Genomic DNA, 18,059 nt, shown 5'->3' on the forward strand with positions numbered 1-18,059 from the left:
TGGACAGTATCCACTCAGTCAGTTATGAACTGCAGACTAACACTGGGTAAGTATTTCAAAGTATGAACTACAGATGTGATATAAAAAGAAACATAGAGTAGAACAACTTTCTAACTTTGAAGTACAAACGGTTAAGTCACCAGTACCTACTCCCACACAAATTAAACAAAATCAGAATAAACACTCCACTTTTAGGAGAAGCAGTTTCAGTCCCGGTTTTACCACTTATTAGGAGAAAGATCTTACGTGGGTCCTTTCATTCAAGGATGATTTGAAAACCAATTCACAAAGTTAATATCTTGGATCCTAGCTAAGAAAACTCTTCAAGGATCTTTCATACTAACTTGAAGTTGGGGAACATACGATTTGAGAAATTAAACGATACCGCCCCTCATGCACACCCAGGTTACCCACAGTGAGTCCGGATCACACTTCAGTTCCTAATGACCTAAGTTAAGAGTCTCCTTTCTCCACATCTCTTATCCCGCGATACTCGACGTGGGCTACAGAACACAAAACCAACCTGTGTTCTATGTGGCACCACCTGGCTGATTCTGATACCTAAGTGTGCACAGGATTGAGTTAAAAAGCTCTTCAACTCATCAAAGAAAAGAAAGAATAAAAATAACACCCTTAGTTTACACAGGCTTAACCTACGTTGATCACCTAGTAAACCTTGAATTGGCTCCCGTTAGTGGTAAATAGAATACTTTTGTATTTGGTGTAGAAACCAACAAATTTAGGTTAAATTCAAGCCTTCACTCTGACAGTACAAACTATGTTTATTTGTGTGTAATGTGCCAGTTTTATATACAAATCATAAGTAAACTTTAAAATCTGAAGCAGTGAGTCTGATGTCTTCCTACTGCCTTGTGGTAGTAACTGTTTAATCCTGCTGGATCAAACTCGCTTGACTCCCCACACTTTGAGGCCAAGGAAGGTGCTGTTAAGAGCCAGGGGGAAGTCATGTACAGCCAGCCTGCTTGGAAAAGCCAAACATGGACAAGATCTTTCGTAAGAATCCGAGTAGCTCTTGTCAACGCTTTCAACCTAGGTGACCCCACTAGCATTAACAGGATTGATTTTGAGGTAGCTACACAGTTTTAAAGATGCCATTAATGAAAATTATGGGCAATTTATGGTATAGCCGGTTAATACCGTTCAGGTAGCTGATTTTTTTCTCTTTTGATGAGAAGGAAGAAAAGAAAACTCAGCAAAATAAGAGCACATCTTCAGTTCACTTAGAAGTCAGCATCCAAGGTAAAGGAATTCTCTGTCGGACTGGACATCACTCCCATCCTCTGATACTCGCCTACTCTCTTCTCAAAGAAGTTAGTCTTCCCTTCCAGTGAAATATCCTCCATAAAGTCACATGGATTTTCTACTCTGAAAACCTTGCTAAAACCCAGCTCCAGCATAAGCCTGTCTGCCACGAATTCGACGTACTGCTTCATCAAAGCGCAATTCATCCCAATGAGCTCCACTGTCGGGGCCTCCGTGAGGAACTCGTGTTCTACCCTAGCTGCACTGACGATTATTTCTTTGACTGTCTGCTCCGAAGTTTCGTGTAGCAGGTGTTTGAACATCAGGCAGGCAAAATCACAGTGTAAACCCTTGTCTCTGCTAATAAGTTCATTGGAAAATGTGAGGCCGGCCATCAGTCCTTGTTTCCTGAGCCAGAATATCGATGCAAAAGAACCAGAAAAGAAGATTCCTTCTGCTGCGGCAAAGGCTACGACACGTTCTCCGTACGTAGCCTCTTTGTCTTCGATCCGGCGCAAGGCCCAATCTGCCGCCTTCTTTACACAAGGCATTGTCTCAATGGCATTGAAGAGGAATTCCCTTTCTTTGGAATCTTTAATGTAAGTGTCAATGAGGAGACTGTCCATTTCAGAATGTATGTTTTCCATGGCAATTTGGAAGCCGTAGAAATAACGGGCTTCCGTAATCTGAACTTCTTGGCTAAGCCGCTCCACCAAGCTTTCATTTACTATGCCATCACTTGCTGCAGAGAAAGCCAGAACACGCGAAGTGAAACATCTCTCCTCAGGCTTCAGGGTTTCCCAGTGCTGAATGTCCTTGGAAAGGTCCACCTCCTCAGCTGTCCAGAAGGAAGCCTCCGCTTTCTTATACATCTGCCAAACATCACGGTATTCGATAGGAAAGATGACAAAGCGGCGGGGGGTTTCTTTCAGAAGAGTGGTTCATCCTCCACCCTGGGGGCAGATGGCTTAGGGTTCGGCTCGGCAGGCTCCTGGCAGATCCTCCTTGCGGTCCCACTGAGCGACGGGGGAGTGTCCTCCCAGTCCGCCAGGCTGAGCCCCTTCATAGGCGAGAGCTGGAGGAGATGCTGCTGATGCAGGCCAGCCACGGTGGCGGGCGGGACGCCAGGTGGGACTGCGTGCAGGTCCTGGGCCCTCCGTCCTTAAGTGCAGAAGTTTAACTGTTGCCAAAGAGGGGATCTGCAATAAAGAACCACCTGTGAGCAGCACAAATGTTCTGTATTCATGAATCCCGCCCCCTGATTACACATGCCTGTTGTTTTGTAACTAATTGCATGAGAGTAGACAATCCATTTCCATGCATTGTAAGAGAACACTCTCAAAGGGGTAGTTGAATGTAGTAATAATGCCAACTGGAAATTCTTTTCAAGGCTTTTCATACTAATTAGACAAACTAACAAGGTAAGGCCTCATGTAAGTTATTTCCTTGCTAATGGGTTTCATGAAACATACACAGGTGGATAAAATGTAAATTTGAAGTGTTCTTCAGTCCCTTTTGTACTGAGTGTTATTTTCTGGGAAATGAACATATTGAGGTGCTTAGTGATTTTTATTTATACGTGTATTTTACACACACACACACACACACACACACACACACCCCATCCCTTTACAAATAAAAGCCCTTCTTCTCAAACCATCCTTCCTTAACTGCTTACCTGAAAATGTGTTTTAGTTTCTGAAGTTTGAATGATTGGATTCAGATTTAACATTTTTGGGGTGACTGCTTTTGATCAGGTACTGCCCAAGGTGCTTTCTCTGATGATGTCTATCATCTCATGCTTTTTTTCACAATTTTAGAGGCAGACGGTTCCCCTGCTTGACAGATGAGAAAAATCAGGTTGCTTCCCCACCCCCATACATATCAGTGAATGACCAACACAGGCAGTATTTGAACCCAGGTCTTTTTTGTGATTCTGCCCCAGTGCTCTTCCCACCTGCCCCCAGCTGCCTTCCTACAGTAAACCAAGCTCAGAAGCAGAGAAAACTCCAAAGCACATTTCCCAAAAGGCGCGCTTTAGCCACCAGGTTTGTACATTACGTTGCTGACATGACAGTGGCTTGGCATGATAAAGTAGCGCATAAAAGGGTGAGAGCAGGGCCACCAAGCAGGAGGACAGGACCGTTAAGCATGGTGTCCGCTGAGTACCTTACGCGCCACACCCTGGACCCCATCCCCGACAGTCTTCAGGATGTAGTGAGCATTGGCTCCCTCTGGAATAAACTCATTCAGCCTCAGGGACTGTTTGGCAATAAAGTAACAGACAACTCTGCAGCCCTGATTCTCCTCTCTCTGCCCTCCTCCCCCATCCCTCTTCATCTGACAGGGAAGAAGAACAAAGATGTGTGTGGGTCACAGATGAGCCAAGTGTCAGAGGAGCTGGCTTGTCTGAGAGAATTCTTACGGAGAGCAAAGGAGAGATGTACCTGGCCGCTCTTCTTGGCACCCCTGTTCCTCCCGCCCGGCTGCCCCGCTGCCCACACCCCTGCTCCTCTTCTAGATTCAAAGAGGGAGGTTTCCACAAAGAGCCTAAGGGAAGTTGTCAAACAAGCCAGGGGCTTAAGGACCGACTGTCACCTTTGCTCAGTGTGTCTCAGGTCCCCATGGCCCAGCCCAGCTGGTCTTTTTTCTTTCTTTGGAGAGGAAAGCTGTCAGCTGACACTAGAATGTATTTGTTCTCATTAGCTGGGCCTGCCGGGGTGTGATTATTTGCAACCTGAGTGCTAAGGGCAAGATGCTATGATGAGGGCAGGGGCCCATTCCAGGGATCATCTTGTGAACCTATTAGAGGTTGCAGGCACAAGCTCCAAACAGTTGTTCTGTTGATGCATCGGGGAACCTGAGCTGTTAAAAGTAGTAACAAAACCCAGGAAACTGTCTTTAGAGACAGTACCAAGGAAAGCATGTGTATCACATGCCTGCTTTTCTGCAAGGAACCTGTGAGCCCTTCTGGGTAATAGAACCCCATGTCAGTAGGTAAAGAAACAATGCATTCGTATATCTTTGTTCAGTTTTCAGGTAGAGCAAACAATTGTCCAAAGTACGTGCCAAAAGGAACTGTATCAGAGATAGAGTCTATAAGCCTATAGGGCAAACATATTGGATTGCAAAGATATAACATATTTACTGCTACAGGCTCTTACAGATAAGGTGTTCGTTTATGACTCCTGCTAAATCATGTAGAGAGCTATTTTATGCGACCACTGTGCCACAGACTGGTTTAAGTGAGGGACCAGTTCGGAGGAAGAAAAGAAAATATTGATATTAGGCAGTTTTATGAGAATGTAAATCAAATCTAAAGTTTGCTATCCAAAAGAATTAAATTATTTATGGTATAAATTAAGTTTGGTACATTGTTCCTGATTTAAGCAGCATGAATAGTTCAATTCTTCTGTTTTTTTTTTTTTAATTTTCAAGAATAGAATAGATGGTATATAGTTTGACTTTAAATTCACAGTTACGAATTGAAATGAACATTTAAAAACTGAAAGATTTTCAAGATTATGCTATTGGTCAATTTGTGTCGGCCGAATAACATTTATCACCACTGTGATCATGTATAAATAAAGTAATAAAGGAAAAAGTAATGGCACCAGTTACGGAAAATACAATTTATTTTGGACTATGATAGTTCTTAGATATGCTTCTTTAACTTGGGCAGGACTAAAAAGCAAAATACCTAAGAATACTTTTTCTTCAAAACTGTAGTTAGTTTCAACGAAAGGCCTTTCTTTTTTACTTAATGTCAACAATATAAATTTGAAAAGGATTCTGATAGGGGAAAAAATCCTTCTTGTGCATACAGTTCAACGAACCAATTATAGGTAATCTGATTCTTGTCATTTACTGCTTGTGGTGTAAATTGATTGCAGCCTGTATTTTAATTTTCAGTGAGGCTTACTGGTGGCTCACTGTCATTAAGGATATGCTATTTTGTCAATATTGAGTTAAGAAACAATTAAGCCCCGTGAAAACATTTTTACCATAATCTGTTCCCCTATACTAGACAGAGAAATGAGCACACACGGTTCAGTGTCATCAAAAATACATTTGTTATGAAGAGAAAGAGAAGATAAAAGTGTGGTCCTCAGCCTTAGGTTGAATGTGAGAATTACCAATATGATTACATGATTACACGATTATCACACTTATAATTGTGTTCTTGCCAACCTCCTACCAGCTGTGTTCTCTTTGAAATGAAAGAACACATCCCAGTCATAGATACTCTGCAAATTTATATTGAATAAATGAATGAACAGAAATACCTTATATTTAAGATATTTAAATATGCTGACTTGGTCTTTAATGCTGTCAGTTTCAGTTATCACACTAAATGTTTATAGTTTATGTATGTATTGACTAAAAAGTCCCACATAATTCACCTATCTACTGTAATTTTATCAATATTAGCCATATGGGTACATAATTTCAAGGTTGTGGTGAAGTTTGATGAGTCTTTGTGAAGTGTTTTTGAAACCTGCAGGTGAAAAAGAAATCTTAGTGTAAATACATGTAGAAATGATGAATGGTTATCTGGAGAAAATGCCAGATTCTTGAAATATCATGGACATGTTACCGGTTTTTCACATGGCCGTTAACTGGAATCGTGTCACATGCCCACTCCTAAGCCAGTCGCTGAAAGGGACTGGAATAACCAACACTGGCTTAGATTAATCAAGATTCACCTCCCTGGGCTGAGAGGGGCCCAGCTTCTCCTACTGTCACAAGCTGCCTGATACCTGAAGAAAATTAGAGTTCTAGCAATGTATTAGTGACAGTTATATTTGGTTGTATATTAGAAGAAACTCAACATAACAGTGCCTATTTTATTTCTCTTTCATATACCAGTTCAGAGATAGACAGTGCAGCTCCATGCATCATCAGGACCAGGCTCATCCTATTTTTCTGCCCCAAAATACTTAATATGTGACTTCCATTGTCAAGGTGGCTGCTGAAGCTCCAGCCATCACTTTCATATCCCAGCTAGGAAAAGAAAGAAGGATGAGCCCCCTTTTTATAAGAAACTGCCTGTAAGTCCAAGAAGATAGACTGCTAAAAACTCATTGGCCAGAAGTTTGTCACACAGTGACAAGGGAGGCAGGGAAATGTATTTGGATGTGTCCAGCCAAAAAATCAGTGTTTGTGACTTAGGAGGAAGGGGCAAATGGGGGATAGAGTAAACAACTATCAGACTCTATCACAGGTAACAATGACAAGAGGATGGCGTAAAAGAAGATGTGGAGTAGGAAAGCAGAGCGTATAGGAAAGGATGAGTTGCCCCTATTCTCCACCATTCCACCTACCCCTATTGCAAGTAATTTTAAGCAGTGAAATAGTCACACAACAAAAGAATAGGAAGGAGAGGCAAAGGACATTGTAAATCAGCAGTGTAGAAACCATATACAGATAATTAGGATCGTGTTTTACACTGTATCATTTTTTAGCCTTCTTAAAGTACTTTACATATGAAAGGATATTACTTTTCCAAATATGGAAATGTGAGAGTCAAGGTATGAATGATCTTTCCAGCCTAACCATCTTAATTAGCAACAAGGTCACCTTTGGAAAAAGTGAAGTATTACCTAGAAGGAAAGGCTTATTATGAAAAGAATCAGGTCCTCTGGAGCTAGAGGAAAGAGGAAAATAAGGAGCTAATTAGCTATAGTAAGCTGTGGGAAACTTATTGATAGATTAGAGTCCATGCATATAAAGTCTCATTATTATAAACGGCAACTCTTTTCTTTATTTTTTAAAGGTAGCCAACCAAGTTGTGCAAGCTCTGCTCACTCAAAAGGTAGGTCACTTTCTGGCTTTATTATTTTCAAAGTACTTATGTGAATAGATTGGAACTCACATTGTCAAACTAACAGAAACTATGATTGATAGCTACAATATTTTTCTATTTATTCACTTAGGTTAAAATTGTGTGCGTTTTAGATGGCATATGCAGTAACATCAATGACCAATAAATTCATAAAATTTAAACTCTTGGGAAAGTAATAGAAAGCCTTTTGAAGATGAAAGATTTCCATGGGCCCACCCAGATGAGTAGCAAACCTATCATTTTTATTTAGTAAATGCAAACATTAAATAAGTTGATGGATTCCTCTGACTCCTATAAAATGAATAGCCTGTGATGGGCCGCATTAACAGAGGCCTAAAATTCAGCAAGAGATCTTTGAGGTTAGGAAGTTTGTTTAACTTCTCTGGACCTTAATTCCTCTTCCGTAAAATAGGGATAACAATGTCTACTTCCCAGAATTGCTGTGGTCGTCCTATAAAACGGAACATATAGAGTTGTTCCCCCAGGAACACGTTTGTGGTAAAGATAAAACAAATGGTGGTATTATATACTTGAAAGTTGCTGAGAGTAGATCTTAAGCCTTATTATCACAAAATAAAAAAAGAGAATTAACTATGAGGATGTGTTAATAATTTTCTGTTAATAAATTTGATCTTGGTAATCATTCTACCATGTAATGTATATCAAATTATCATGTTTTACACTTTAAATATATACAGTTATATTTGTCAGTTACTCATAAAGTTAGGGAAAACAACAAATGGTGATTTCTCAGCCTGAAATTTCTATACCTTCTCCTTTGTCATCTTCTTATTCTGCCTTCAGATCATGTTATTGGGGCAGAGTGGGTAAATGCAGGTAGTTGCCCAAATTTGGCAGGTTTGGTGAATTTTACTGAACCTTTTGCATCTCCTTCCATGATGTGTCTGAGAGGCTAAATTCTGATTCCTTCAAATTTTTTTATTCTGATTTACCTCTCTGTGAGATAGATTTCCTCTTTAAAAGAAAATCTTAGATCATGTGGCATGTTCAGGAAGATGTGGCTAAGGAGAGCAAAATCATTTATGACATTTTGATTTTTTTTAATTGAAAACAATTTTATTAGGGGTTGACTACTTCTCATAAAGGTACTTAAATAAATACTATTTTAAATGTATACTGTAGAGGCATTAGAATAATATTTTTGCTAGATTCTCTCCCCCAACTACTTCTGTCAAAATATCATGCTTCCTGCTACAAATGATTTTAACTGATTCAGATTTTACATTAAACTACATAAATAGAGAGATTTTAGCACATTTATTAGGTTAGAATTAGGTTCCATTGTGAGTAACAGAGAGCCAAAATAATGGTGGCTTAAATCAGATAAAATAAAATAAAATTAGTTATTTATTTCTCAGATCTAAATCTACAGGTGGACAGTACATGACTGGTATGATGACTCTGCTCCATAAAGTTGATAGGGTTCCTGGCATCCGGGCTTCCATCTTATTATTCTGCAGGATGTGGCCTTCATTTCCAGGGTTACCTCATTGTCCAGAATGGCTGCTCTAGCTCCAGTGATCACATCCACATTTCAGCCATCAGGAAGAAATGAAAGCCAAAGAAAAGGAAGGGGCTAAAAGACACACACCTGCTGTCTTTTAAGAGAAACTTCCAAAAGTTTTCACACCTCCCTACTCATATCTCCATGAACAGAACTTAATCACACATCCACACCTAAGGAAGCTGACAGTGGAGTCTTTATTCTGGGTATGTGCCCAGCTGAAAATTGATTGTCACCTTATTGTAGAAGAAGGGTCGAAACAGATGTTGAAGGGCAACTCATGATTTCTGTCACAATATATTTGAATGCCTTTTCTTTTTCAAAGGCTTTAATTTCTCAACTGCTTTCCTCCTGCTGGAAACTCGACACTCATTTAATTACAAACCTAAGGAATGAGGGGGCACTGTTGCAGCTCTGTGTGTAACTGTTGAAAGACTTCTCATGCCTGTCTTTTTTAATGGTACCTCAGAAAAGAGACAAGAAAGCTGTCTGGTACAATATAAAGGAAAATGGGACCTTTCAGGTCAGCCACAAAAAATAGCTACACAAATTCAAGTAGTAACTAGTAAACAGATAAATCTGCCTTGGTACAGTTAAGCAGTAAGACACAAAAAGATGTGCTACTGTGAGATAGCATACCTCAGGGATACTGTGAAGCAGGCAAAGATGCCTGGGCTTTCAGAGATTCCAAAAGAACCATGTTCTGCAGAAACGTGCACTTCCCAGTTTCTCTAGAGACTGTAGAACTGCTACAAAAAGACAAACATTTCTTTTTAATTAAGAGCACAATATAGGAAATAAAATGAGGTTTCTCCGGAAGCAGATGAGAAACCTAATTCTAAAGAGGGATGTAGCTGGCACAGAGTAAAAAACAGAAACCTTGAGTGATTTATCCAAGTCACACACACACATAAAATCCATGAGGTAAAATTATAGTCATAACCATACAGTTTTGGACTGTATCGTTTATTATGACACAACGGCAAATCTGCCATGACTTCATATCCTCCTCCCTGGGCAACCAAAAAGGTATTTTTCTGGCATACCAGGAATTGGCTCCGATGAGCACCTTGAAGTCACAGAGTGTATTTCCTTTCCAAATACTGGTAGAAAAAAAAATTATTTCCGTAAATTTAGCAGCTTCTGTTAAATGTACATATCATGTCCTAGTCAAGTAATTCAATTTATCTCAAAAATCTGCGAGTTCTCTTAAGAGAGCTGACTGTCCCTCCTTTAGATCAATAACGCTAAAATGACAATATTAAACCCAGCTCACTTCCACTTATGCCTCCAAATCATAGGTCCAAGTCTATAAGTGCAAGTGAAATCAATAACCTGAGCTAAACTCATATTTTTGTCTGAACTATATTTTATCTTCATTAAGACAATTACACTCACTGAAAATGTTACTCTCCTAGGTTCTTTTTTTTTTTTTTTTTTTCCTTTTTCCTTTTTTGCCACTAACACCAAACTTGGAAGAAAAGCATTTTTCCCTGGAGTTATTTTCCAGCATATCAACAACCTCAGCCTTACCTTCATGTTCTTTAGAATCGCCAAATATTCATGGTGTTTTTTAATTTGCCAACATGGGTTAAGGCCCTTGTATGGTGGAATCTAGCAGTACAGCCAACCAGATAGCAGCAGAACACAATTTTGTAGCTTGAAGCTAAAAGAACTCCCAACTTCTACATATTTCCCTTGTAGGAGGTGTGGTCAGGCCATCTGGGTCCACTTGTGTACCAATGGTGTGGGTAGGATCTGGTTTCCTTGAAGAGAGTCTGTTTATATTTACTTAGCACTACCAAGGAGTCAGACCCCATGTCCAGCATTTTGAATGCACTGAATTGTTTTTGTTTTCACTGCCATCTTGTGAGGTAGGGCTACGAAAATAAATTTCCCATAGTTCCAATTGCTAGAAGTGCCAAAGCCCGTATGTTAACCTAGGGTTACTGCACTTCACTCCATGCCCTTACCCTTTGTACCATTCGGTACAAATTTGGACTGTATCATTTGTTATGACACAAAGGCAAATCTGCCATGACTTCATATCCTCCTCCCTGGGCAACCAAAAAGGTATTTTTCTGGCATACCAGAAGAGATGCTATAAAAATCAACAGATGGGTTGAAACCCAATGATTAGTTACATGCGATTGCAGGAAATAAAACAAAAGGGCAAGGAAGCCAGTAGATTTCTTAAAACTTCTGGAAGCATCGCCAGTCCTCGCTAGCAAGGCTGTCCAGGATCTGACATGCGTGGAGTCAAAAGTGACTCTAAATTTGGAGATTTCTCCAAATCAAGCTTTCTAAGAATCAGTCTTATTTTAGACCCCAGAATTTCCCAACTGCCAGGGACCTTAGTGAACATTTAACCCTGAGCTTGTCAACTAGCTTTGGTAATAGGCTCAATTCACTGTAATGACATAAACTGTTTAGCCATCACCCAGATTAAGAATGTTTTCATCTGAATGCCCTTTGGATGAAGGCTTGCAGTATTCAGTTTGCCACGAGATTCACCACTTCCTATTGATTAGAACTGGCCTGATTCAGTGATACAATTATGTTACCTGTCTTGCCTTTTTAAGTATTTGATGTTGAGGTCCTTGGTTGGTCTGAGATGTGACCAGCCTTTTCCAGTAATCCTTTTCTTTTTACAGAAGTATTAGCATTCTTAGAAGAGATAGGGATATATCAGTGACAGACACTGAGAAGGGTTGTGACTGGGAGAGGCTGGTGGATGTGGTGTCCAGTAAGCTTAAGGGAAGGATTCAGGTGGCCCTTGACAAGCCATCTCATGAAGCAGCTGAGGCATGCCTTGTCTTGGAAGCCTGGTTTTGTGCAGAAGCTACCTGTAAGGTGAGGAAACTGAGGCGTAACCAGAATAAGTTACTTCCTCAAGGTCATGTGGGTAATGAGGACCAGAGCCCAGGCCTCCTAACTGCCAATCCAGTGTGTTCCCATGATACCCACTGCCTCTGAAATAGGAATACCAGTATAATATCATTGTACACGATAAAATCAGATTTAATCAACAGTACTCCAGTGGTAATATCAGTATATATCGAGCTTCTAATCAACCAGCATTTCCCTAAATTTCCTTTAACCTGGAGCTGGCAATGGTTTTGCTCTAAATGCATAAAGTAACCATACTCCATAACTACTACACAGCAGTGAAGCCAGAATCTCTTTCAGCCCCAAACACAGGTGAAACTTGTCAGGAGTACAATGTGTGGATCCTCCGGGGAAGTTATGGTTTGGGATCATTAAGATACACAGGGCCCTTTTAGACCAGTAGCATCACAGTGCTCAGTATATTTTCCCCTGGCATCCAGCTGTAATGCCTTACTTTGTTTCAATTGAGAGTGGCATGCAGATTGCAAAGAAAACAGGTTGGGCTATTTCCTTGAACCCAAAGACCACTATACTTGCTTACGTGAGATGAAATGTAGTCAACTCTTTGGCATTTTTTCTTCCTGATAACATTATACAACACATCCCCTTTTTTTTTTCAAAAGACACAACCATATATTTTCAGTGGGGTCCTCCCCTTGAGGCCTGAGACATACTAGGGAGCAGAGAAAAAAAAAGGTTGTGGATGAGGGCAGATGGTCCAGCCCCTGTTGGGAGCCATGATCTCAGAGGCTGGCCTCTGAACAGGAGAGTTCTTTAGCTTGTAACGCCTTACCTGGGGGGCATAGTCTAGTTCTCCCCTCTATAATCGACAGCATTAGAACAGTGGCTCTTGCACCCAGCCTCAAAATGTCATATGGGCCTTTATGTTAGTGGGTTCTCATGGTGAGCCCAGGGGAAGCACAGACAGCCCGCTGACACTCTGCCTAGTAGTCAAGGAAACTGTGGTTTTTCTCTCTCTCTTTCCATCTCTCCAGTCTGGCTGTGTTTATGTGTGTGCACATGGGCACACACACATGGCTTTGATTACAGTTTCTTGGGATGACAGCTGTCTGGCATCACTTAACCATCCACAGCTTGAGTGAAGAAAACAAGAATGTTAAAACAACACAGAATATTCTTTTATATCTACAAATTTCCTGTCCAGCTCAATTCTGTTGGTCAGTGATTGTAAGAGCAGCGTCACCTTCCTAAAGCCCTCCATTCCCCCCTCTGCTCTGTGCCGATCGAGATGAGCCACGAGTGATGAACGGTTCTCAAGGTCGATAAAGTGTGTTCCTGCTAATGAACTTTTACTGCCTTAAGTAACAGTAATGGCCATGGAAATTTGGGCACTGGTACAAAAACTTGCTTTAGAATATATTGATTTTTTTTTTTTTTACCCATCTGAAGAAATCTTTTCAAGTTATTCTCAGTTTTGCTACTAAAAACTGTTGCTGGTATTCCTTACAAGTCTCCTTTCTCCTTGCAAATCCAAACTCATATGCTTCTGTTTCCATCCCCCCACCCCGCAAGTGAGAATGATTGTGTTTTCCCACCCAATAGGTACTATTAATATTTATTTACCTCACAGTCAAGTTTTATTAGTTGCTTAATTAGCAGTAGTGAAAACAATTAGCGTTTGGGAGCAGGGAGTGTTATATACACGCTAAGAACAAAAATTAGCATTAGCGAGACACAGAGGTTGAATTCTAAATAAAGACAGCAAATTTAGCCTTTTAATTTGAGCAGTGCCTAGGCCCCCAAAACAGCCTCTGCTAAATGGCACGCACACCCCCCCTGCCCCTGCTTTTACAGCTGCTGCCCTCCTACAGCTTGCACCCTGGTTGCCTCATCTGGACATGGCATTCCTTTGCTCTGCTCTGCACTTGTAGGCAGCAATCAGTTGAAACCATCCTACGCATCAGCTTCCTTATTTAGCTAAAAAGGTGAAGTGAGCGTAAGCTGTGCACTGAGCTATAGCTTGGCCTGTCCCTCTGCCTCCTGTAAATAGAATGAAGAAGCCTGGCAATGATGATGCATCTCAGGGAAAGCCTCGGAAGCTAGACCCCTCTCTAGCTGCACACTTAGGTTGCCCCAAGGTTATGTATGAAACAGGCGCACTCACCGTTGTGACTGCTGTTTAGGTCCCGGGGAGCAGAGCTGTGGACTGGCACCCTGTCTTGCATGCAGAGCCTTAAGTGAGGCCTGTAGCTGCCCCACCTCAGAATACATAGGTAGACACACTAGCAGTGTTGAGAAACTTAAAACTCTCTTTATCACACCATCACTAGAGAATAGAACTCCTCATCATTGACCCCTTTAACGAAATCAGCACACCATCTTATCAAGCTCCTACTGCTCTGTGGGGTGTTGTGCTAGGTGGTGAAGGAAAAATGTCAGAACAATATGCTCGTGCTGGTGTTTCTGTGAGTATCTCCTCGTGCCTTTGGAGGAGCGTGTCATCTAATTGACAAGATAAGTCCAGAGCCTGAAAGCAAATCAACACAGAGCAGTATCTCACATTAGCTAGATGTCGTAGAAGAGGCATCGAGGGCTTACTGGAGTTCAGGAAAGGGAGCAGATAAAAGCGGAGGGTGCCAGGTAAAGGCGTGGGAGAGGAAACGGAAATTGAACTGGCTGTCAACCGAAGAGCCAAACTTGGACCAGAAGAAGGAGGTGGATGAGAAGCAAAAGGGAGGTCGGGGAGGGGGAAGGAGGCAGAATGCCTGGTGCTTTCGAGAACAGGCAGACCCTTGTTAAAGAACAGGGTAAGAGCATGGTAAGAGCAGAAACCTTTTTTTTTCAAATCAGGAAATAGTGTAAGATAAAGTTTGAAATGTAGAAAAGGGTCAGCTTTTGAAGAACCTTGCCTTGGGGCTTTATTCTACCTGGTGTTCCTTGAACCCCACCAAAGAGGGTGTAGACATGTCAGTATAAGTACTGTCTTTATCACAAGTTAACTTGGAAGGCAGCTCCTGGGTGGGATTCTAGAGCATCCTAAAGCTCCCGCATGTCAGCCCCCCTCATGAAAGCTCCTTGGTGTTTGAACTATTCAAAAGAGCTGCTCTCAGGGGATGCTGAGGTACGGTTCTTCTACTTCTTCCCCAACACTAAGACCAGAACACCCCAAAAGATATGGAAATCCACTAGTTCAGAGGATGGGCAAGTTTCAAGTGGCCTTATAAGCCTTCACTCCACAGTTGCTTCACTCCGTCTAAATGCATCACTGGCTCAGTTAGCCGCACTGAGAATTTCAACTCGTTTCCGCAAACGACAGAGGAAGCTTCCATCAAAAGTGATAGTTTCCATACGGTATTTGTTTTTCTCTTTCTGACTTACTTCACTCTGTATGAGAGACTCGGAAAAAAAAGGTCATGAAGAATCTAGGGGTAAGATGGGAATAACGACACAGACCTACTAGAGAATGACTTGAGGATATGGGGAGGGGGAAGGGTAAGCTGTGACAAAGTGAGAGAGTGGCATGGACATATATACACTACCAGACGTAAAATAGATAGCTAGTGGGAAGCAGCCGCATAGCACAGGGAGATCAGCTTGGTGCTTTGTGACCACCCAGAGGGGTGGCATAGGGAGGGTGGGAGGGAGACGCAAGAGGGAAGAGCTATGGGAACAATGTATATGTATAACTGATTCACTTTGTTATAAAGCAGAAACTAACACACCATTGTAAAGCAATTATACTCCAATAAAGACGTTTAAAAAAAAGTGATAGTTTCTTTAGTTGATCAAATCTATTCACTGTGAAAACATTGTCCTGTGGTTTGTGCTTTATGATTGCTTTTATGAAGACAGTGAAAAAGCCAAATATATAGGTGGAAACTTAAATTGACTTTATATTGCTGAGATTTACCATCTTCAAAAATAACATGCTAGATTAATGCATTTCTGATTTCAAGGTGCTTTTTTTTTTTTTTCAAGTAGGTCTTCCCTGAACATAATAATTCTATCAGACAGTGGGCTGTGGAAGAAAACATTGTGTGTGATCTATTTCTGGGGGGCTTGAAGGCTTAAAATACTATTTTTTACTAATATGCCTGAAATATCAGATGAAATATAGTGTTAATACGCAGAAGTGTCTTAATGGTAATAGACTTTTTTTTCTTTCAATGTGTTTGTTGCAGGATCTAAGGGAGGAATGTGTAAAGTTGAAAACGAGAGTGTTTGATTTGGAACAACAGAATCGAACGCTAAGCATCCTTTTCCAACAGCGAGTCAGACCAACTTCTGATCTGCTCCTCCAGGTATGTGTTTCTGTGCAAAACAGTCTTTGCTACTGAAATGCTATTGACAGAAAGTGAGTTAACTTCAAAAGGTACCACTGTCTCCATGGGCAAGACATATTGCATCAGAACCTCCATTCTCTCCCCTCTCAAGGGATGTCATTAAAATTGAATGTCTCTTAAACCTCTTGACTCTTTAAACCTAATTTTGATAAAGAAATGCATCAACACATAATAAACAGGTAAAAGGAAACAATCAGAGGTATCAAGTGAAACCGGGGAATGGAGTCAGCAAATAATTGCTTGCTCTGGGGACAAGTATTAGTAGTCTTGCACTCCCTGATAAGCAAGGCGGGGTTTTATGTGATGCCGAAGTACATTTCTTTATTTCAAACTCTCTGTAAGCAAAACTACAGCTGGGCTTTGTTGTACTTTCATCTCTCTCTCTGTCTCTGCAGCCTGCCTCCTCACAACCTAACACACTCCGCCTTAGTCTTTTACAGGTTCTCTTCGTCTAAGCGTTCTCACCAAACTCTTCCGGTTGCCTTCATAACAGGGAAAGTTGTGGAAAGGCAAACCATTTGAATCGTTTTGAAGCTGCCCCCCGAGAAAGCACTAGAAAATATATCTGACTGCAGGGAGACACGTGGATTGGCAGAGGGGTCTAGAAGGCTGATCTTTGCTGTTTCCTATTTTTTTTTAATGCTATTAATGTTCATATTTGCTCACACAAGCTCCAAGTTTGTAAAGGATATAACCCCCAGCTGCCTGGTCTGATTGACTAAAGGAAAGGGGAAAGACAGAGATACCCTCTAGACTAGCCTGTCACCACTGTAGCCGCTAGCCATGTGGTGCTATTGAAATTAAACATTAATTTAAATTAAGTTTCTATGTCAAACTAGTCAGATTTCAAGTGTTGAAAAGCCACACATGGCCAGCAGCTACCATATTAGACAGTGTTTGTACAGAACATTTCCATCATGCTAGAAAGTTCAGCACTTTTCCAGATGGTTGAGACAGTGTTGCTAATTTACCCTCTGAACTTTGGCACAAACATCTTTCCCTGACTCCTCAGGGAAATAACGGGAAATTGCAGTTCATTTCAGAGAAGGAAAGATGTTTGGTAAAACCGCACATCAAAATGTAATCCCCCCCCGCACCTCCGATGAAGAAAAAAGAGCTCTCTGAATTGTAAAATAGATCTCATCTCTTAAATTAATTTTCTCTCTGCTTTATCTATTAGCGCATAATTCATAATTTATGACTCATAAATTGTGTGGAAAAAAAATCATCTATCTCTATTCTGTTTCCTGATCCTGCCCACGATAAATGTTGGTCAGAGAGAATCTTGCATCTGTTAAAAGTTGTATCTCATTTGCTCTCTTATAATCAAGATCCACTATTGTAATTGCTTTTGACAGCTATTGCATGTTCATGAATTTTTCCGTTTTACGTGTTTTAACTTGAGGCTTTTCTGGAACAATTTTTAAGGATCTACAGTCCCTGTTTGTGAATCATGATGGTTCATTTCCACAGTAAACACATGTGCCATAGATATTTAAGCTTCTTCATTGGCTGACACAAATTTCTTAAATACATATCCAACTGGCAGGGGATGGTGTTTGCGCAAACAATAGAACTCAGTGTTTACTCCTTGGGTGTCTTCAGCCAACACACTGTTTCTCCCCAGATAGACCTCACTTCCAGGAACCATTCTAATTTAAATGCAATTTGTAAAAGATGGGCTGATAGTAGTTCTGGACGTAGAATAATAGCAAGGATGATGCCTGCCCTCTAACATCTAAGGGCTCACAGTCATAGACAAAGTTGCTGGTTTTTCAGGTGGTCTGTTCATTATACGACCTGTGATTTTTTTAATTTTCTGGTGGCACAAATACATATCATGGAGCACCGGCTAAAGGAAAAGCAGTTTGAGCTTGCTTTGCACCTGTGGAAGCTCTGTAATTATTTGTTGAATGGAATAATGAATAAATGACCCAGATTCATTCTGCAAGTTGGGGAGTTACTTTACATACACCTAAGAGAGGTTTATACCCCTACCTCTTCTTCTGAATGTTTCCTGTCTTGTGTGGAGGCTTTGGAACTATGCAGCCATGCTGGTCCAGCCCAGTTTGTTTGAGGGTGTGGCTGGTGAGCACAGCAAACCCAGCAGTGTGCCTGGTCCCGAGTATGAGAGATGTTACAGCTTCTGCCCGTGGACTGGAGCTTCGGTACAGAAGATTTCTAAGTAGGTTTCTATGTATCTTAAAAAACTGCATTAGTTGTCATCTGCTGA

The 18,059-nt window shown here is 41.0% G+C and overlaps 2 protein-coding genes across 13 annotated transcripts in view; one reads left to right on the forward strand and one right to left on the reverse strand.

The window, feature by feature from the left end:
* The window catches only part of NCKAP5 (NCK associated protein 5), a 1,052,051-nt gene that overhangs the window by 860,131 nt on the left and 173,861 nt on the right, over nucleotides 1-18,059 (forward strand). For all 12 annotated transcript variants that reach the window (XR_003793798.1, XM_029224397.1, XM_029224398.1 and 9 more), the window contains 2 exons: nucleotides 7,040-7,078; nucleotides 15,665-15,784. Coding sequence is in view for 11 of the 12 variants with exons in the window: in XM_029224397.1 (XP_029080230.1) it covers nucleotides 7,040-7,078; nucleotides 15,665-15,784 (159 nt within the window). In the remaining variant the exon portion in view is untranslated. The remainder of the gene's footprint in view (nucleotides 1-7,039; nucleotides 7,079-15,664; nucleotides 15,785-18,059) is intronic.
* On the reverse strand, nucleotides 1,242-3,603 carry LOC114896965 (ribonucleoside-diphosphate reductase subunit M2-like). The gene is given in 3 exon segments (XM_029225576.1): nucleotides 1,242-2,198; nucleotides 2,201-2,424; nucleotides 3,438-3,603. Coding segments are annotated over 3 exon segments (1,347 nt in total).

Source organism: Monodon monoceros, unplaced genomic scaffold, assembly GCF_005190385.1.
Source record: "Monodon monoceros isolate NGI ecotype Baffin Bay Population unplaced genomic scaffold, NGI_Narwhal_1 Super_Scaffold_16, whole genome shotgun sequence".
Classification (NCBI taxonomy): Eukaryota; Metazoa; Chordata; class Mammalia; order Artiodactyla; family Monodontidae; genus Monodon; species Monodon monoceros.